Source organism: Amborella trichopoda, chromosome 8, assembly GCF_054954075.1.
Source record: "Amborella trichopoda isolate Santa Cruz 75 chromosome 8, AtrichopodaSantaCruz75HAP2 v2.0, whole genome shotgun sequence".
NCBI lineage: Eukaryota > Viridiplantae > Streptophyta > Magnoliopsida > Amborellales > Amborellaceae > Amborella > Amborella trichopoda.
This window is the reverse complement of record NC_142343.1, coordinates 3552667-3574697: the sequence shown is the minus strand read 5'-3', so window position 1 is coordinate 3574697 and position 22031 is coordinate 3552667. Positions and strand designations below refer to the sequence as shown.

Here is a 22031-nt window from a genome sequence, read left to right as displayed (position 1 = left end):
ACTCTAATTTTATTGTTTAAGTGAAAATTTTGAATTGGACTCTAATTTTATTGTTCAGAGGCTCGGTTCAGGTATAAACTTTTTCCTTGTTAAATATGCAAATCTCCATTTTGGAGGGAGGACTTACAAAACCTTACCATTAAAATATTTTTCAATGTCCGTGGGAGTCATCGTATTCACAGTAACTTACAGTGTACACGGTCCATGGCGCGATAAAACCAAACCACATCAGTCACATTTCTAGGGTTTCAACTGCTACTGCTTGTACCAGGTGCTTTCCATAAGATTTCATGGTTTTATTTTATTTTTACTCCTATGAAATCATTCGTATTATAAATCGTAATTGTTATGATTTGCTTTTTTGGGTATTTAGAGCTATTGCATCTAGTTATCTATGATTTCTTTCTGAGTCATCAAAGAAAGGTGAATTGTTTCCGTTGTTCGATAACGTTTAATTCTCATATTTTTCTTGATTTGGGTTTCTAGAGCCAGTTTTAATGCTCCTTTTTTTTTTTTTCTAGTTATCTCATAAAAGAAAGATGCACTGATTCCACGGTTTAAACTTTAAAGATTAATGTCTATGGCGCTTTTTCAGCAGTTTAGGGCCAAGTTTTTTTTTTTTATATGAATCGTATGTGCTGAATTCTAGTTGTCTATTGGGGTTTATGCGGGCTATTTTGAAAAGAGATTTAATAAAAGTTTTGCTTTGTTAGGTTTTTAATTAATTTATGTGCAAATTGAAGTATTTTAATGTTTTGTTAGGTTGGATATTTGAAAACAGTGAGCAGTGTTTTCTTTGCGCTGGGAAAATGGCCGTGGAGGAAGATGAGGAACAAGAATTTGTGCCTGAGAAGAAGAAAATTTCTAAAGAGGAAGAAAGAAGGTATCTTGTGATCCTCTTTTTTTTTTTTAAATGGTTAATTTTTCTGGTTCTCTTAACTTCTCCTGGTCAATAGCATTAGTTATACTTACTTTTGCTGTGGTAGACTAGTTTGATATAGCTCAATATATATAGCTATTTGATACATATATACATGCCTCATTTTTTTCTTTTCTTTTTTTTATACTTATGTACATTGGGATTGAACAAATATATTTCTTTCGTACATGTACTGGATAATCATTTTTGTAAAACATGAATATCATGTGTTGTAAATTTTGAATTTACTGTCATGTAAAATCAAGGAAGTCATGAATTCAGGACATTTATGGATTTGGTTTAGATTTTACATTTGTGAGTAGCTTATTTGAGATATTGAATATTTTCCTTTGTTTTGGTTAGGAAAAAAAATATGCCTCTTGGTGGTCTCATGAAAGCTATTATAAGACCAGGTGGGGGTTTAGAGAGACCAAAAGATGGTGATCAGGTAGGTTGTTTGGGCAAATTGTTTTTTTTTTTTTTTTTTTTGATAATTGGTTTAATTTGTAAAATAATTGGTGCCTTACCTTAATTTTTCTTGTGAAATAAGTTATTTATATTTATTGATATTTTTCTACAATCATATATCATTCTCTTGAATTTGGATGGGACATATGCATGGAAGATTTCTCTTTCTTATCTACACAGAAAACCTTTGATTATTATAAAAAAGAAACAATTCTTCCCAAAATATTTTAATTCATATTTGATTACCTATTGAAACTAGAAACATGCGTGAAAGATGTCTCATTTTTATGTATGGTAAAATCTTTAGGCCCTTAGCTAAAAGGGAATAATAATGAATCCCTTTAATTTTTTTTATTTATATATGCTTACCCAGCGCATCAGAAAACCAATTCAATTTTATGCAGGAGGTCAACAACTGAGGCTTTTTTCCTACTTAAGCAACTGATTGAGAAGTTTAGGGCGAAGAGAAAAGACATCCACATGGTCTTTATTGATCAAGAGAAGCTTATGATAGAGTATCTCGAGATTTGATTTGATGGGTGTTGGAAAAGAAAGGAGTCTCCAGACACTACATTATAGGTGAGATATGTACGACAGTACGAGAGACGCTAACTAGTGTGCGAATAACTTGTGTGGAGAGATGAGTGAATTTTTAGTGACAATAGATCTGCATCAGGGGTCAGCATTGAACCCATATCTCTTTGTCTTAGTTATGAACGACTTAACTAGGCACCTACAAGAGAGGTACCGTAGTGTATGTTGTTTGGGGATGACATAGTTTTAATTGATGAGACCCGAAATGACATTAACACAAAGTTAGTAACTTTGGAGAGATGCTCTAGAATCTAAATGTTTTAGACTTAGCCGGTCTAAGACATAGTATATGGAATTTAAATTTAGTAATAAACTAATAATAGGAGTAGAGATGAGGAAATAGTTTAGATTGACGACCAAGAAATACCAAAAAGAGTGCAGTTTCGATATTTTTGGTCGATAATCCAAAAATATAGAGAGATTGGGGAAGATGTCGCACATAGAATTAGAGCTGGATGGGCGAAGTGGAGATTTGCAACCGGAGTTTTATGTGATCTTCGTGTACCAATGAAGCTGAAGGGCAAGTTCTACAAGACAACTTTGAGACCTGCTTTGCTCTATGCGGCGCGGTCAAGAAACAACATACCTTCAGTATGAATGTAGCTAAGACGAGGTTGTTGAGGCAAGACAAGTGGGGATAGAATTCAAAATGATCGAAAAAATTTAGGTATGGTACAAATTGACGATAAGATGAGAGAAAGTTGGCCATATACAGCAAAGACCCGGTACAATAGTTGTTAGGAGGTGCAAGTTAGTTCAAGTGGAAGACTCAAAAAAGGCAAGGAGTGGGAGTAGGCCCAAAAGGACATGGTTGGAAGCAATGAGAAAAGACATAGGGACGTATGGCCTCACTGAGGGTATGACCCTTGATAGAGTAGAATGGCGGACCAGGATTTTTATAGCTGTCCCTGATTAGTTGGGAAAGGGCTTTGATGATGATGATACTTACCCATCGTATTGGAAAGCAATTGCAAACTCGTTGGTTTCTTTTTTTATTTTTTGGAATTAGACTTCATTATCTATTGGAATGGGAGTGCCAATGATTGCTTGATAGTTCTTCTTTAAATAATATTTGCCCCCTACTCTTGCTCTAGGTTCCTCTCCTCAAGATGCTTTGGGTTCTGGGATAATTCTCGTTAGGAATGTATAAAAATCAGGGTGATTCAAGAATTTCATAATGCTTCTCTTACATGGCAATTTCTTTTGAAAATTTGATTATTATTTTGTCATCTTAAGTGATATGCCTTTAAGAATCGTATGCTTTTTCATGAGGTTCTTCTCTGATTGATTTTTAACACTTTACCTCTTTATCTTTCCCTTGACATACTTGTGTTTGATATGATGAGCCTTTCTTTCTATTTTATTTCATGACAAATTTTCCATTTGCTCAATTTTTTTGCTAATTCATGGTCTTATTATTTTGATGATTTTATTGTTATGATCATTGAGAGAGTCTTGCAGTTTCAGAATGAATGCCGCTAAATATATTGGTTGAACATTTTCTCGCAATTAAGTTTCTGTTATTCAAGTAATTACCTTTCATATTGCAGGTTATTTTTCATTGCACTACAAGGACATTGAATGGAGTTATTGTGGATTCCACAAGATTGGAACTTGGAGGTATTTCATTAAACATGACAAACATTTTTCTCTCATTATTTATTAATTGTCAATATGGCATATGTTTGGTAACTCATATACTCAACTATTTACTTGTTTCAGGAAAGGGTAGACCGATAAAATTGGTGTTGGGCAAGAGCAAAATGATACTTGGATGGTCTGAAGGAATTCCTACCATTCTAAAGGGAGAAGTGGCTATGGTATACCAAGTAGTACAACCCATGTGTTTAACTTTTTCTAAGTATATGTAGCCCCTAAAAAAAAAAAAAAAAAAATGTTTGTTTTAGATATATGTTTACTTTGTTTTTCAGTAGTTGAAAAGTCCTTGGTTCCATGGCACATACAGCTTAGAACTTTTTATTTTTCTTTTTTAATAGCATATTTATCATGCACTTGTGTTGGGAAAGTGTGCTCTAAACACCCGGTGGATATCTTGTGAAAGATTACTCCTCCATCATCCAATATCAACGAAGAACAGCGACTATGAATTGTTCCTCTGTTCAAGTCTGCAATTGTTTGTCTAGCAGATTAATTGTTTATCTAGCAGAGGAATGCTTTATCTCCATTGTCTATCCTTGACTATAGAGGTAGACATGGAGTAATATATACTGTTGTACTCTTCACCCATACACACTTGCATTGCTTTAAATTATTACAAAAATTACCAAGAGAGTTGGGAAATGTTGAGTCGCATCCCTGCTTTATCCATCAGCTTACTTATTTGATTCTCTATTTTATATGTCCTGGATTTTGGGAAATGTTGAGTCACATCCCTGCTTTTTCTATCTGTATTTGTAACTTGGCATCTTAGTCTATGTCGAGATAGCTTAAGAAGAATTCTTATTGTTTGAACTCATCTTCAGTTTGTTTGATTATAATCATACTGTTTTTACCATTCGCTTAACTTTTATTTGAGTGATGCTTGAGCAATCTATTGGTGCAGCATTCACAATTTAGATTTCCATCACACCAAGCCCAACCATGATGACTGATACAAATTGAAGTTGGTTTTACCCATAAGGGATAAATCTTTCCATTTCTTTTTATTTGGAAAGAAATAGCAGATTTTACTTGGAACCTTCACAAATTTATGGTGTTGGATTTTGGACTGTAGTTGAAGGTGAAACCAGAGCTACACTATGGAGAGGCCGATTGTCCAGTTGTTGTTGCTGAGAACTTTCCTAAACATGAAGAACTTCATTTTGAGATTGAGCTTATAGATTTTTTCAAAGTCAAGGTAAGAAAGTATAAAAATATTTCCCACTTTTGTAGTTTGTATAGGTTTTTCTAAGTCAAAATTTACATTTTTTTAATAGTCATGACAACCTTTACTCAAACTTATAAATGTTTACGAGATGTTTACTATATGACGAGCACTCATATAGTCATATGGAAGTTAAGATCTTTGACACTGCTTTGTTACATATTTTCAGACATGGATGCTCTGCATCTACAATATCTTGTCTGGCACGTATTTATTTATTTGGCTGGCCGCAGTTTATTGTTCAAGCTCATAAGTTAGCTGCTTCTTGTTCCCTTCTCTTATATTCCACTTCTTAGACAATAAAAAAGAAAAATGTCCTTAAATTTAAGTTCTTATTAAAAAAAAAACAAGGTCCTTAAATTTAAGTTTCAGTGGTGATTTGTATGTTTCTGTCATCTTGCTTCTGCCTGTACATACCTATTGAATGTACAGTATATCTTTATTTTGAGTGTACCTAACAAAATCTTTTCTCTACCCCTTTCAGGTTGTCAGCAAGGATTTGGGAGTTATTAAGAGGGTACACCACTGTTATTAAATCACCAGCTTTTTTGACTGCTTTGAAAAGAAAATAAAATAACAGACATTTATTTGCTACGATTTTGATAACTTCCAAAATAGTAGTGCTGCTTGGTATGTGAAATGATAATTATGATGCTTCAGGAAATGTGTTTCACTTGCACCTGCATCAACATGATGCATGAAATAAGCAGTTTTTTTACCATGTTATATGCATGGTTCTTTATGGGTGTGCTTGTCAACTGTGTTGGACACTTTTTGTATGGACTGTGGGCCCTTTGGCCCTCCATTCTTCTTTATAGCTGTTGTGATGTTTTGGAATCAAAGCCACTCTTTCTATTGATGTGTTTTCTGATAACATTTAGAAAACATTGGATCTTTTGTTCCATGAAAAAATCCAGAGATGAATTGCATTGTATCTTTACTGGGGAGAAAGGGATGAAGGAAATCCTTTGTACTGATCATATCAAGTCATCATTAACATCATAAGAACCTTTTTCCAATAATTTGGGATCGGCTATACAAATCCTGGTCTGCCATTCCACTCTATCAAGGACCAAACCCTCAGTGAGGCCATAAGTCCCCATATTTTTTCTCACTACTTCCAACCAAGTCCTTTTGGGCCTACTGAGCCTTCCACTTGAACCAGCTCGTACCTCCTAACAGGTATCGTACTGAGTTTGTGCTGCACATGCTCAGCCACCTACGTCTACTTTCTCTAAATTACACACATGTATGTATATATTGCTTTACCCATCCTTGAAGGTACATCAATGAAAACAAGCATATCATTCCATTCCATTGTGCTCTTCTACAAACTGGACTGGTGCAACATGCTCCATTGTTTTATAGGACACTGAGGTTGCCTTTTCATTTATTGTGCACTTCTATGGTATTTTTACATCAATGTTTTGTCTGGTTTTCTTGCAAAGTTTTGCATTTGCTATGTATTCATTGTTAGAAACCTAGAATATTTGGGGTTTTCTTCCTGACATAAACTACATTTTCATACATTTGTTCAATATTTCATTGATCAAATGTGATTCTCCTATTTATGCGAACAGATATTAGTAGAAGGACAAGGCTGGGAATCACCAAGGGATCCATATGAAATAAAATCATGGTAACATTTTCTTTTGCTTTCCTCTTTTGCGTAAATATTGGTGCATGCACTGCGCGTAATATATCCCTCTATATGTGAAATAGTAAGAATGGCTTTCTGGGCTGGATTGAACCAGCCAGTTGATCTGTTTGGCCTGAACCAGCTTTTCTTTAAGTTGAGTTGACCCTTGAACCTTAAAAACATAGAGATCTATGTCCTACCCTTTAGAATTGAACCAATAGAATTAATTGAACAGGGCGATCTGATGCCATTCAAGTGGATATACCTCCCAGTTTAGTAGTTTGACTGCTCCACAATTTTTTTTGGGAGCTTACATGGTTTGGAAGTTCATGACTCATGAGTGGTCAGGGTTGTGGGTGCCACAACAAGAACTCTAGAGCTCCACTGCCACTAGGTCGCAAGTTAACATTTTAAAAAAAAGATGAAGCCCAATTTAAGGTTTTAAGTTTTAGGACGTGAAGTTTGGACCTGGTCTCATCATTTCAGGAAGAGGTGATCTCAAATTCCTAAAATGTTTCCATGTATATTTCGGTAGTCATACCATGTAATGTTTCAGGATTACGGCAAGGGCCTTTGATGGTGAAATTCTTCTGTCCCACGTGCAAGGAGAACCGTTTCATTTTACTTTTGGAAAGAATGAGGTTGGTAGGAAAGCTTCCTTTGCTTGCATTATGATTTGATTGTTTGTTTTACTTGTCGCCTTTTCAGCAGGATTCACGTTGCATTTGTTTTTAATCATAGTTGCTGCATACAAGCATCTCGGTGTTTCTCAATATGATGGAATTTACTCTTACTTTAGGATAGGTACCTAAAGGATTAGAGCTAGGAATGGGGACAATGACACGAGGAGAGAAGGCGGTGATATATGTCACCAATCCTTATTTAACTGATTCTTCTTTACTTCCAAAAGTACAAGGTCATGAAGAGGTCCAGTTTGAAGTAGAAATGGTCCAAATTATTCAGGTACACCCAGCATAAAGAAAGAATGTTTTATTTTAGTAAATGTGCATCTATCTGTATTGGTCTGGTTATTTATTGAATTTGTTTGTCCCCTCTTCCTGCTTCTTTTGGTATTATGTTTTACTTTTAAATCCAAGTGGTTCAGATATAACTAGTGCATGGAAATAGTGCACTTTTAGAAAATTCTTTTTGATATTCATTGAGTTCGATAATATCTGAACTGTGTTTCTTACCTTTTGCAACTTGTTTTGGGATTTTTTATATTAATTTTAGCTTTCCAGGATGGAAGTTCTGAAACATTTCTAATGGTCGTTTAACTCAAATAATGTCATAAGTTCACTGATTTATTGTTAGTGCTCTATATCATCTTGTTAAGGTCTTGGATTATGTAGGTTTGCTGGTGCAGATATTTGTCTAGTCTGCTCTTCTAATGTCAATTGCTGCTCTTTTTCTTAGGCCCTATGGGTTTCTAATGAGCTGTATATTGGTTTTTGACAGGTCCGAGACATGCTTGGTGATGGTCGCCTCATAAAGCGTCGCATTCGAGATGGAAAAGGTTATCATTTCTCCATAACTCCTCTGCATCCTCAAAATACAGAACATAGTTGTTTTTCAGGCTTCTATGAAGTGGCAGCGGTGAGGATGGCTTGGATACACACTGACAAATTAATTTGGCTCTCATTTCTTGTTTCTCTAAGTTTCATAGTTATGTTTCTTCATGAAATTACACACACTAATCTGTGACTCTTGAAAAAAAAAAGTCTTCTGCCCGTTGGCATTTTTTACGAATTGGAAGCTTCTATAGGTTAAGGTCTGCATATACATGTCAATGGTTCTGAGACCTAAAAAGGGGACATTGGGAATCTTTTATTGTTGTTTTTCTTGATTTTGCTCAGTCAATTTCTACCGTAAAGTAATCACCCGATATGAAAAGAAAGAAGCACTAAGTATGGATTTAATCTATGCATGTTTTTATGACTTACATATTTAATCTAGTTATGGAAAAGATACTGTTGAAACAGTCTAATATAGGAAACACATTCAGAAAACCATTCATGATGGGAGACCCTAGTCATACAATGATATTAGACTTTATGGTATCATAATATTTTACAAATCTTGGGTTTTCCAATTTTGGCATAAAGTTTTTTGTGGATATTTGGTCAAACAAGATTCATGTAGGCATAATGCTATGAAATTACTCCCTCTAAACTCTCTCCATGAGATTAAGAATAAAGGTTTTTGGGTTTTAGGGGTCTTATAGACCCCCAGACGGAGCGTTTAGGAGAGAAAGAAAGGATAAAATACATAATAATGTGAAGCTTGCCAACTTCCCAATGGCTTGGGTCCCAAGTAGGATTCTTGCTTGGCATATAAGTAGGACATAGGAGCTTCAAGCTGAAGTAGGCCTAGGCTACGCAGGTACATACCCACCCAGCTTTCCGGATAGTAGCACATCAGCCATCCTATCTTTGGTGACAGTGGTCATTAGATTATTCATTTTTGGGCCGTGTATATGAAAGCTAAAATGGTCTTCATATCAATTTTCCTCTCAATCTACATGCATAAATGGAAAAGATAAGTTGCAAGGTATTCCGATCTGTTGTAGATTCTCTCAATTTTGAAGCAAAGGTCATCTTTATAATTATTGGTTAATGTGTATCTCAGACTTAATGGTTGCAAATGTTCTCTTGCATTTTGTGAATGATTTGGTTAGCCTTTTGGCAGCGTGTGGCTGTTTAATCAATGTTTGCCTTTCTGCGCTATGTGACCTAAACTTGCAAATGCTGTTCTTGACTAGGTGAATTCCCGATGGATTGTCCCCTTCATGATAGCCTATTACGTGTACATTATAGGGGCATGCTTCTTGATGAAGAGAGGACAATATTCTACGATACAAGAGTCAATAATGATGGCCAGCCTTTGGAGTTCAGCTCAGGAGAAGGCCTTGTGAGTTCTATCTTTTATTTCCTTGAGTCTACTGCTTTTATGTGAATATTGCATCAATGATTGAACATAACTTTTCTCTTAATATGGTTGCTTTCAATTTATAGCAATCCAACTACAAAAATTGTTTTCACTCCATGCATTTCGAGGAAGAAGGTTTTTGGTTACAAAAGACCAAATTCAAATATAGAAATTAAAAGAGTTGCAGTTCTGTTGCTAATAGTGGCTGGAAAAACATATTAAATAGAGTCCAGTACAGAAATTTTTTTTTTCTGCAGTAATCAGGTTCCCTTTGTTGCAGTGGTGACTAATTTTTCACTTCTTTGTCCATTATGTCCTTTGTTTACCCGGGCAGTTATTCAAAGGGCTGTGTGAGCAACATTTTCAGAGTCTTCTTGGTTTCTCCTCTCTGGATTACTGATTCATCTTCTTTACCTAGTAATTCCCTCATTTTTTTTCTTTCTTGGCCAATAAGAATGGTTGTTGATCCAGAAACCTATTGTCATTCAAGCACCATATCACTAAAATACAAGGTGAAATCCTTGTAAATATCCTTCATGTGCAGTGAATGTTTTCTATCATTTGTCATCTTTGCAGTCCTTTTCCCCTATCGTTGAAAGACTCATCACTGTCTTTTAACTTTCAAGGGTTCTGCTAATTGCCATCTTACTTACATCCATCCTTCATCCTCGGGTACCTACGGCTTTTCCTTCATTGGGAAAGAAATAACTTAATAGAAATACATACTTGGAAGTTTAGAATAGAAATAGTAATGTGATTACAAGGACAGGAGACATATATCACTTCTTAAGAAGAATGAGAGTTGGGGATGGGGTGTAAATGGATTCCTATCTTGAATGCTTATTTGAGGCTTTTACTAGTCAAGAATGCTTTGAGGTTCTGATGCTGTACAATTGGTGGGCTTTGAATTGAAGCCTTCTTTGGGATGGGCTGGATTTCCTAAGGTACCCTGATACAAACAGATTCTTAATTGATTTTGGTGAAACATTATGGAACTTATATTTTTGCTTGTCATGAAGATTCCACCTGGTCAACATAAAAATCTTTCTTTCTTAGGATTTCTCTACCAAAGTTTGCTTCTGGATTTGAGGTGGTGATTCCTAAACTGAATGGTCTTCTTAAACTGAATAGTCTCGGACCCATGGTTTGACATTCATAAATCATTGTGGCAGGAGATGGGACCCTTGTTCCTGATGTGCATTCATACTTACTTACTTTGATTCTTGCTTCCATTATAGCGCGTGTATGTTAGCATTTGTGCATATAAACCCACAGTACAAACACAAAAACATAATCCATCCATATATATGTACATATTTACACAAATCTGCTTATGTAGGTAAGATACATAAGTATACGCATCCATGTATTCATATTGACATGAACATGCACATGCACACGCGCATATATGATCCTAGGAAAAGTGGATTCTATATAAATTCATGTACGCACATGGCTGTGGTTGCTCTTGATTTCATTTGTTAGGTTAACTAAAAAGAGGGAATAACTTCTTTCATGGCTGGCAGGTACCTGAAGGATTTGAAATGTGTGTTCGACTTATGCTGTCTGGAGAACTAGCAGTTGTAACATGCCCACCAGATTTTGCATATGATAAGTTTCCAAGGTATGATTGGAAGTCCTCAATTGCATAATTAGTTCAAAGATAAGAAATTGGAAGTACAATATAACCCAATGAAGTATATTCTGTAGCTTACTCCAAAGGGCATCAACATCTGTTCCTGCTGATGGACACTGGAGATTAACAACAGTGGGTACCACTGGGACATGCACGTCGGTCCAATTAATCTTGTCTCTTGTAATTGGGAATGAATGCTAGATGCCCCTTTGGAGTATTACTCCATTTGATTATGATATATTTTTTCCATACAAAATCTACTATAGGATGCCCTTTGGTCTAATGGATTGAAACACAGTCTATATGGGGGAGTTTGGAAGTTTGAAGTTTGTCCATCATAACGTCCAGCTTCCTTCCCCAAATCCAGCTTCCTTCCCCAAAAATTATCATAGTTGTTCTTACATGAAATATTATTTATGAACAGACCTGATAATGTTCCAGAAGGTGCTCATGTTCAGTGGGAAATTGAGCTGCTTGATTTTGAGAAACCAAAGGTAAGTCAGATTATGGTCCTAATAACTTTTCTTGGGGTTTGCTTGGTAGCCGGAAATTCGTTTAGTTGTGGTCCACTGTTTATATAATTAAAATGCCTTTCCAATTTTCAACGTGAATATTTGTCATTGATTTGTGATTTAGTCTGCTTGAACAAGCACATAACATTGGGTTTTCTTTTCGTACAATATTTTCATGGATTTGATTATGAGAGGCTCAAAGAATCTGGTTATCAGGGCCTGCTGGTTCATCCCTCTTCCATGGATCCTTGCAAGCCCAACCCTGAGCCTTCTAAAACTGATGTTTCCTACTCCTGTCCTATAATGTAGTATGTTTATTGTACCCCATCCAGTTGCCACCTATTTTGTCCACATGGATACTTCAAAAGTAGGTTTGTAGATATTGTAGCTTGCCATATGCACTTTATTCAATTTATGCTGATTATTTGTAAATTTACATACTTCGGCATCAATTTGGGTGTGGTAATTGGTTGAAGCCCATGGCTGTGGTTTTACAAAATAAATGAACAAAACTTTTAATTACCAAAAATGAAAAACTTATGTGCCTGTAGTGTACTGTTTTTTTGTTCATCGCAGTGTTTTAAAACCCGGTGATTTCCGATCCGGGTTGCCGATCTAGATGCAGAATTGGCCAGGACCGAATTGGTTCCAGAATGATGTGGGTCCTGGCGTGGTTCCCCACTAAAACCCTCTTCATTTTTTTTTTCCTTTTTCCCTTAAGCTTATCTAATATTGTCTGTGGTCTCCCCTAAATCCCCATCCTATAAACCTCTTTTTTTATTTTTATTTTATTATTATTATTTTTTGGATCACCAATCTAGATGATGCGAGAACAAGTCGGATCGCCAATTCAGCCGATTTGGACCGGTATTCATGGTAGATTGCACCACCCATTCGTTTTTTAAACATTGGTTCATGGAAAAGTTTAAAAAATCGCCGATACGGATTCAAATTGGCCGATCTGGATAGGGAATCGTCTTTGCTGAACCGTTTCGCACAATGTATTGGAATCCGGCCATGGCCCCTCTGGGATCAGCAATTCTTGTATTCGGCACCAAGCTTTCATGGGTTTTTAAGCTTCTGATCCATTTTTGGCATCTTTTGATCTTCGCAGCCATTTTTAGATAATTATTGCTCTAAAATAATTGAAAATTGCTTATATAATCAGTATTATATGGATTTTGAGAAACAATATGAGATTTGGCAATCAAACTAAGGTTTTTTTGAAGCTTTTGTAGAAATCTGCCCTCCCATTGATTTCAGCCTCGATTTGTAATGAAATTTCCTAAAATTTGGTTGTATTGAAGAGAATTGACTCATACACAATATTCTAGTGCGAATTTGTTCGATTGAACTAGGATATCCCATCAATTTTGCTTCCAAAGCCAAGAAACCAAAATGTTCCTGAAATTTATACAGTCAACCAAAATCGAAGAGAACGGTGCGAATTTGGGTTGATTTTCATCGAATTTTAGTGGGGTCTATAGAGCTTTAGCTCTCATATAAATTAGGTAAATTTAATTTTCATTTCTTTTTTTTTTTTCTACAATTTTTTTTTTGCATGAATTTACCACAAATTAAGGTTTTGCCATTTCAATCTTCTCTTCCTCAAATTTGAATCAAATTTCTAGAAAGAAATTTGATTCAAAATGATCGCAGCCAACGTAAAACTTTGCTAAAACTTATCATGAATCCTAAACCTATAGTATCTTCTTATGCTAGGGTCTTCCCTAGAAGCTACGTGTTGTACCTGAGGCCTCATTGAGGCTATGGCTTTTAATAGAGCAGAATGGTAGACCAGGAATCGTGTAGCCAACCCCAATTAGTTGGGAAAGGGCTTTGACAATGATGATGATTCAAAATGATCGTAGTGGATCTTTCTTCCATTAAAGATCCAATACAATATATAGAATCGAAAAGAGCTTGGATTTTGGTCCAAAATGTGGACCGGTTTTTAGGATTTTGAGAAGTTGTTTTTAAAAAAATAATAATTTTCAGAATAATATTAGGGCTTTTGATGCATTTAGGTTATTGATGCATATGTTGTATGATTCAATATTTTTTTTTCTTGAATTTTATGTCGTCCCTTTTCATTTTTTTAGGGGGAAAAAACATTGTTTTGTAGATCTGTTTTAATATCATAATATTAAGGCTTTGGATTGCATTTAGGTTATTGATGCATATGTTGTATGATTTAATATTATTTTTATTGTCTTGAATTTTATGTCCTTTCTTTTCATCTTTTTAGGGGGGAAAATTGTTGTTTTGAAGATCTTTTTTAATATCGTAACATTGAAATTGATAAGGGGTTTTATTGTTTTAAATTGTATAATTTGTAAGTGTTTGTGTTTAATATTTTTTGAATCATGTTTAGTGCATTATTATATTATATTTTAATTATAAATTAATAACAAAATCTCATTATTTTCTTTATTATAATTACAACTTAGTAACAAAATCCTGTATTTTATTTATTAATTTGTTTGTATTATAAATTACATAATGTGTTTTTTTTTGTTATAGTTGTAGCTGAGATTTTTTTTTAAATTAGATGATATTATAAGACAATTTAAATTTATTCATATATAAAATAATAATTCCAATTTTAGAGAATAGTACTAGAGTTGGATAGGTTGTGATAATTTTGTTTGAGTAGACAGAATTAATAAATGTTTGATGAATTGGATCCCAAATTAGGTGAGGACCATCAAATTAATGGTCAATAGACATCCAGACAGGGGAACTATGTCTCAATATTCACGTATTTTTGTCAAATAATAAACTACATAATGCATCACCCCCAATTTTGTTTGGGAACTTAAAACCTCACTATTTTCATGGATTTTTAGTATTTTTTGAATTTTTTTGAGGTCGAGACCAGCCGATCCGGATCGTCGAGTCACCGATCCAAACCTTTTTTTGGGGTGGTCAATCCGGGTCATGAATCTGGTTTTTAAACCTTGGTTATGGTTTGCTAGGAGATCCTTTCTAAGGCAGTACTTACGAAGATTCTGATTTGTTCCGTTTGCTTTTATGTTGCAGGACTGGACAGGTTTAAGCTTCAATGAGATCATGGATGATGCAGAAAAGATTAAGGTTACGGTAAGATGTCATAGCTTCGTTAGTTTTCTGAAGCATTCGACCTGGTGAATATGCACATTGAGCTTGACTGTCGCATCTTGGACTAGTTGCATGCTCCTAAATGACATAATAGCTTTAAATGATGCCTTGCACATATCATTATCTTCATAATATCTGAAACTTGAGACTATCATAGGATATGACAATTTGATAGAATGGAATGGATTTATTATTGTCATGAGGTAGAAACTCTAATGATGCAGTGCTTTGCTTGTAATCAGGGGAACAGGCTTTTTAAAGAAGGAAAATATGAACTTGCAAAGGCCAAGTATGAGAAGGCAAGCACTAAACAACTTTTTTAGGCTAACTTGGTACAATTCTATGCAGATTTATTTACCCAGAATGCTGATCCTATGAAAGAATGGATAAAATTAACAGAATTAGTTTAAACAGAATTCATTTATCTTAAGAATATGTAGCTAGTGTAGGGAGAATGATGAAGCTGCCACATATTCCTGCTTTATCATGTACCATCTACACCTGTTCGCAATGGGGTGTTACTTTTACCACTCTTTTTGAAATGAAAAGGAACCAGAATGAACTTGAAATATGAAGTTATTATCATAGAATGGAATAGTATAGTATAATCCATGCGGCCATGATAACGATTTTGACTTGACAGTCATCTCCATCAAAGAAATGGTTTGTTGGTGATAGAGGAAGAGTGGGATACAAGTTATTGGTTTTATGACATTTTGTAGGACCCTCCTTCACTTTCCAACATATTAATGGGATTGGGTAGCCCTTGGAACATTCTGAAATCATGACCATATGGATCAAATTGTATTTTGTAATAAACTATATTTGAGTTTTCAAGATGTGAAGTCTGCACCATGCGAATTGGATAAGGAAAGTACACTAGATTTGAAGTCCCTGCCATGTGAATGTGCAAAGAAAGGTATATTACAGTCCAAAGGACTGTGGAAACCATTGTCCATTGGGTGATCATCGTCCAAGAAGTGTATGGTGATAGAGAAAGTGTGATGCCCACCAGAACTGGGCATGACCCGTGGAGGGGTTGCACTCTCCAATATTCAACATTGATTGGACGGTCATAATTCTGGTGATACATTGTCCACTGGATTATAATATATCCCCATTGTGTAAATTAATATTTACCTGAAACATGTGGCTGGAGAGTTTATTGCTTCCGAGTTCTGACAATTGTGCTCTCCTCCTGTGCATCTAGATGACATGCATTTGAATCTTGGGTTCCTACTAGCAACCCAAGTCTAATATCTCTGTGAGGAGGTATTATTATTATTATTATTCTTTTTTATTTGGGTAATATCTTGGTGAGCTTCAAGTTTGATGAGCCATTTGCTTAATTTTTCAGGTACTTCGGGAATTTAATCATGTTAACCCACAAGATGATGAGGAAGGGAAAATTTTCGTAAGCACAAGAGTAAGCATCTCTGCTATTGAACATAAAATGTTGTTGCATGTTTTAATTCAAGCAATGACCTTTCAATTTTTATGTGGTTCATGTCCATTGAGATCATCACTGTCCAGTGAGATAACATTGACGGTGAGGGAGTGTGACCTGCAGTTAGAGTTGCGTCCTGATCTTATGGGGCCACTCTCTTTATCACTGTCCATTTCTTCAGATGGTGATGAGCCCAGTGAGCCAGGAGCCATTGCATTCAAGTATGCTTTCCCCTTATTAATAATACGTCTTTATGAAGAATAATTATTAGGTTTGCAATAAAATGCTCAGATTCATTTCTACTACATTTCCTGGGAAAGTAATTCAAGAAAAGTTTCTCTTTGCCCATGCTTACTGCTATTCTAAAGGTAAGGTCATAGAATCAATCTAACATGATTTTTTTGCAGAACTCACTCCATCTAAATGTGGCGGCATGCCTTCAGAAAATGGGAGAATACAGGAAATCTATCGAAACATGTAACAAGGTATTTGGGAATCATAGGCCAAAATCCTTGTCCCACGGCATTAAATATTCCATCATGGAGATGTAGCGACAGAAACAAAATATATGAAATTTATCTGATGCCATGAAGAAAACAAATATATGAAATTTATCTGTGAAAAGTAAAAAATTCTAATTTCTTTTTTGACCTAGATTTAGAAGATACATGCTTTGGTGTGCTTCAAATTGCAGTACGTATATAAAGGTCATGCTGAACATCAGGCTGCTTTTTTATTTGCCAAAAGATTTATTGCTCCTGCATATACAATCCATTTACTCCCCCAGGTAAAGCCCAATCTAGGAGTAATTGTAGGTATCCGAATTTAACTTCTTCAATCCATAGAGTAATCATAATTAAAAATATTTCAAAATCATATTCTATGCACTTGAAAAAAATAATGTCTCAAAATTGAACAAAGACTGTCCATTTTTTAAAGGGTGATATACGAGTGTGAAAAAACTAAAAGTTAAAATTTTATCTTTTGAAACTAATCATCCAATAATTTAGGTGGTTCCCAAAATTTTAGATTGAAAAAATCCTCTCAAGTGTGTCATCTGCCTGAGGAATAGGTGTATAATATGCTCCTCAGGAAGCTTGGTATATGCACTATTTTTTAATTTTCCCATATCTCTGGGCATCAAAGCATCCTTATCACTTCAATTTCATCCATATTGCTTCTGTTGAACCAAGGCCCATGTGCGAAGTAGTTTTACTCAGTTTCATGGGTTTATAAGAAGACCCTGGCTCAACTGTTTTATGCGTAATGGTGTCTATAGAAACAATTGCACTATGGAGTAACAATTGTGTCATCTGCCTGAGGAGTAGGTGTATAATATGCTCCTCAGGAAGCATGGTATATGCACTATTTTTTATGTTTCCCATATCTCTGGGTATCAAAGCATCCTTATGACTTCAATTTCATCCATATTGCTTCTGTTGAACCAAGGCCCATGTGGGAAGTGGTTCTTCTCAGTTTCATGGGTTTATAAGAAGACCCTGGCTCAACTGTTTTATGCGTAATGGTGTCTATAGAAACAATTGCTGATAACAGAAAATAGTGGGGCTTAATTATATTTGACATGCTGGCTATGAATAAAATGCTATAGAATGCGCAGAACTGTTTAGCCACGAGCCATTTAGACTGAGAAACCTATAGCATACATAATCAAACCTATAGCAGCCTTTGGTTTTGGGCTTCATTTTTTCGCCCAGATAAATCCCAAATTTCCGAAAGATGTAGAGCATATTTGCAGTTGGTTGTTTTAGCTTTAAGTTAGACTATAACCCAGACAAAACTTCATAAATCATGTTTTATTCAGGTCAAGGCTATAATTTGAAATGGCTATTATTAAAATCGAAAAATAACATATCAAAGAAGATGCTTGGTAAAATTGGAAATGTGCTAATTCTTTCTCCTTTTTTATCAGTAACCAGATTTGCTATTCCAAGTGTGGTTCTTCATGGCTGTCTGCCTTGAAATTTTAGAACATTTTTTTTTTCCCTATTCATGAACATTTGAATTAGCATATCCTTTTTGTCTGATCATAATCTAGTCATCTACAATTAATCCATGATGTGTTAGGTTGGTGGAGATTTTTTTTTTAGTTTCTCTTTCCTTTACATGCTAGAATTCTTTTACTGTTAGAAATGCAATTGTTGATTGTAGTTGAACTGTTTACTGGACTTCTATTCTCAAGGGGATTGTGAGCTCAATTTTTTTGTTATAAGCCTCTACTCTTGTTCCCAGAGTCTTCTATGCAAACACAGCTGATCACTAAGTTTGTGTCTTCAGGTATTGGATGTTAGTCCTGCGCATGTGAAAGCTCTCTATCGCCGTGGCATTGCATACACATCAGTTGGAGATTTTGATGAAGCACGGGATGACTTTAACACGGTGTGATTTCCATTGCAGACATCTCTCTCTCTCTCTCCCCCCCCCCCCCTCCCCCCTCCTCTCTCTTTCCACATACACACACACTCGCATATAGGATAGTGCATGCCCAAGGGCCCGGATTTCATTTGAGCTGATTGGACAATTACAGTTGTGTTAATGTTTGAATTTAATTAATTAATTTTTGTACAGATTGGATTGACTGACCTGAAAATTTGAGCATTTGTGCACCTCAACCTGGGCATCTCTAAAAAAATATAGAAAACTAATTCCCAAAAAATAAATTGACCAAAATGACCTTGAAATAATTGCTGATAAGTCAGGGTATTATGGTTATTTTTATTTATTGAATTTCTTTTTAGGAGAACCCAAGTGAGACACATGCATACCCTCTAAACTTCAGATCACTCCAATTTCTAACGACTACACCATTTTTGCAGCCTGATGGGCCCAGATTAACCCATTGGGCATAAACTATTTGCGATGTGAGCTGGCATGTCGAAGTGCTTTCCTACATAGACACATGAGGCTATAACACCACATAAAGGATGCTTGTGCTCTTATTTTTTTCTTTTTTTGTTCGGGATGGTAAACAGATGATAAAAGTCGACAAATCCTCAGAAGCTGATGCAACTGCTGCACTGCAAAAACTAAAGTTAAAGGAACAGGTGGGACAATTCAGTTTTGCTCTTCTTTTTTATTATCTTTGTACCACTCCTGATTTTTTTGAGAATTTTGAAGTTTCACATTAACTACCCAAAAATGAAAAAGTTATTTCTCATTAAAATCCATTGTTTATTACTTGTCCTTATCCTCATTTTGACAAATCATTTCACTCTTGGGGGGCCCTGCCTAGGCTCAGGTGATCTATTGAAAGAAAAAGAGGTACTGAAAATCACAGTAACAATTTCGTTTTTCTTCTAAGTGCAGGAAGTCCAAATTAAGTCCCGGAAACAATTCAAGGGCCTCTTTGATAAGAAGCCAGGAGAAATCTCAGACGTTGGAGGTGAAACAAAAGACGAAATCCAAAAAGAGGAAATCCACGAAGAAGAAACTGAAAATCCAGATAAGCAAGAAAGCCTTCAAGATGAGGGGGAGTCGGAAGAAGATAGAAGAGAACCCAACCGTCCTCGTCTTGGGTTTTTTGCTCGGTACTGGCCTTTGAGAACCAGGACGCTCAGCTCTCTAAGACTGGGAAAATGTTCTATCCTTTAGATTGAGATATTGTATCTTGAAATGTATTATTTTCAAGGTTAAACCACATATTGGCATGCATTTTTGTTTAAGGTAACTGGTGACCTAAACGTGTCTCATTCATGAAGCCATAACCTTTGCATGTGTAACAGTACCAACTTTTGCATTTGTCCACTTAATATTTTGGACAAAGTTTTTAGGGTAAAGATGAGGCCATCTGCAATTGGGAAAAGGCTATGATGATGATGAAGAAACCATCTGCATGTGGAAGTTCACCTTTGATATGAACTGCCTTAAGGCGTCTGTGCCTGCACCTTGTTTTGAGTGCAAGTTCTTGCAAAGTTACATTATGGTGATGTTTATCTGTTTTTATGTTTTTTTTTTCTCTTTTCCTTTGTTTGGAAGTGTAATGAAAGTGTCACTATTTTATGGCTGTAGCTTGGGCAGGGCTGTGGCTCTATTACATTGGGTATATTGTGCTTCACAACCCCATTGGAAATTGCAGTTCCAGCGAAACCCTATTGATGGTTTGTAATTTTATTTTTTCGAGGTCAAGATGATCGGTTTGCAGGTTTTTGGATGTTGAAAGTTCATCTTTTTGATGAGATTTGAGGGGTAGAAAAGCCGCCCGCTCTAACAAATACTTTCCCATATTTCCACTTGCACACATCATGTGCATGTGTATCTCTTAATTAGATCTCTCTCATTAATGTGCATATGGACATTATTTCAAGAAAAAGTATACAATGAGACTATTTAACTTTGGTACAAGGTGGTCATAAATAATCTTGACCATTGGATGTGAAATAATATTGATGTATTTATTCCATTGATCAAGTTTAAAGTTCAAAAGTAATTTTTTCGAACTTTGTGACGTATATAAACTATTGGGTTTCACTTCGAATGGTTGTAAATAATTGTGATCTCTTTGTATCAAAAGTAAATAGTCTCATTGTATACAATTTTTTATTTCCATCTACATGTGAACATGTTGAGCAGTTGGGCATGTATATAATTTTGGTTGTAGTATCCAAGATGAACTTGTGTATATGGTTTTTAGCATGTGTGGATATTCTAAAGACATGATAACTGTGCTTGACGCTTAAGAAATTAGATAATTCTAGACCTTTTTTGTTGAAATCTAGTTGGAAAAGTACTTAGTCGTCATCATCCGGGCTTTATTCCTAGTATTTAGGGTTAGTTGTATGAATCTTGTTCCATTCTTCCTTTCTGTTAAGGACCATGCATTATACGATAGGTCTCTAAGTCTTTTCTCACCATTTTTCATCTATATCTTTTTGAGTGAAAAAGACATTGCTAGACTGTCAGTTTATTTTCTCTCATCTTATCACTTATTGAAGTCATATTTAAGTTATTTTTGATGTATTCATTTTCAAATTCTATCATTTCTTTTTTGCCATTTATCCATCTCAATATTCTCAGTTAAGTTACACCAATTCTACAAGTATATTGTTTCCTAGCTGCTTAACATTATGTATTGTAAAGTATAATTGTCTTACTGCCCTCTTATAAAACTTCCTTTTCTATTTCATTAGCGTGGGACGAACATATAAGACTTTTGAAGCACATATGTACTTTATCTAACTAGCTTTAATTGTATGCGTGCGGCAAAAGTACTTAAGATCACATAAAATCCTACCCCATCTTTTTTATGTACAAATGTTTTTAAATTTAGTTTTTTTAATGTTTACAGATAAAAAAAAAAAAAAAAAAAAAAGAAGAATCGGTGTTTTTGAAACTGGTATCCATTTCTAAACATTGACACGGGTCCTTGTTGCATAGCTACAGTCTTGCTTGCCTAAAAATTAGGTTCTGCAAAATGGTTAAATCCCCTTGTCTTTTATTATAGCAATAAGTACTGCTGATGTATTCTACGTGGTGTCGTACCTAATTATGTAATCCTAAATATTTAAAATTTTTAATTTATAAGTCAATGAAATATGCAGAGAAAATATTTTGGAATTCACCTTTTATGGAATCAGTATTCCAAGAGTAATCAAGTAAGTCATCAGATTTCAGATTGTGATTTCAAAGCCTAACTTGGTATTGCCTGGCTCGATATTTCATAAAACTCAGTACATCTTTCGTGAGTAACTTGGCATTTGGTACTTTCGAAAGACCTTGTATTGATGAATAGCAATTCCCCAAAGAAGATATTCAACAACACCAATTTCAGTATCAGTTAGAGGTCCAAAGCCACTCCTCAAAGGAAACAAGTAATAATTTGGAGGATTGTCTACTGAGATATCATTTATCAGGTCACAATCATTCTCAT

General features: G+C 35.2%; 1 protein-coding gene across 11 annotated transcripts; it reads left to right on the top strand.

The window, feature by feature from the left end:
• Nucleotides 1-175: 175 nt before the first annotated feature.
• PAS1 (FKBP-type peptidyl-prolyl cis-trans isomerase family protein) lies at nt 176-20376 on the top strand. 11 transcript variants are annotated; one of them, XR_016060374.1, is made up of 22 exons: nt 176-271; nt 782-883; nt 1283-1367; nt 3532-3601; nt 3704-3801; nt 4716-4838; nt 5350-5382; nt 6446-6504; nt 7061-7145; nt 7309-7467; nt 7963-8020; nt 9266-9414; nt 10959-11056; nt 11493-11562; nt 14623-14682; nt 14943-14999; nt 16058-16126; nt 16271-16368; nt 16555-16632; nt 18443-18544; nt 19138-19209; nt 19472-20376. XR_016060374.1 is itself a non-coding variant. In XM_088873390.1 (22 exons), exons 6-22 carry the CDS (start codon nt 3745-3747, stop codon nt 19754-19756), a joined length of 1614 nt encoding a protein of 537 aa, XP_088729516.1. In that variant the 5' UTR covers nt 176-271; nt 782-883; nt 1283-1367; nt 1792-1966; nt 3532-3601; nt 3704-3744; the 3' UTR covers nt 19757-20376. The 11 variants fall into 11 exon arrangements, 5 of the variants coding, with proteins under 5 accessions (XP_088729516.1, XP_088729517.1, XP_020526602.2 ...); XR_016060376.1 differs by having other exon boundaries at nt 18982-19209; XR_016060378.1 differs by lacking the exon at nt 16271-16368 and adding an exon at nt 1792-1966 and having other exon boundaries at nt 18982-19209.
• The last annotated feature ends 1655 nt before the right edge of the window (nt 20377-22031 follow it).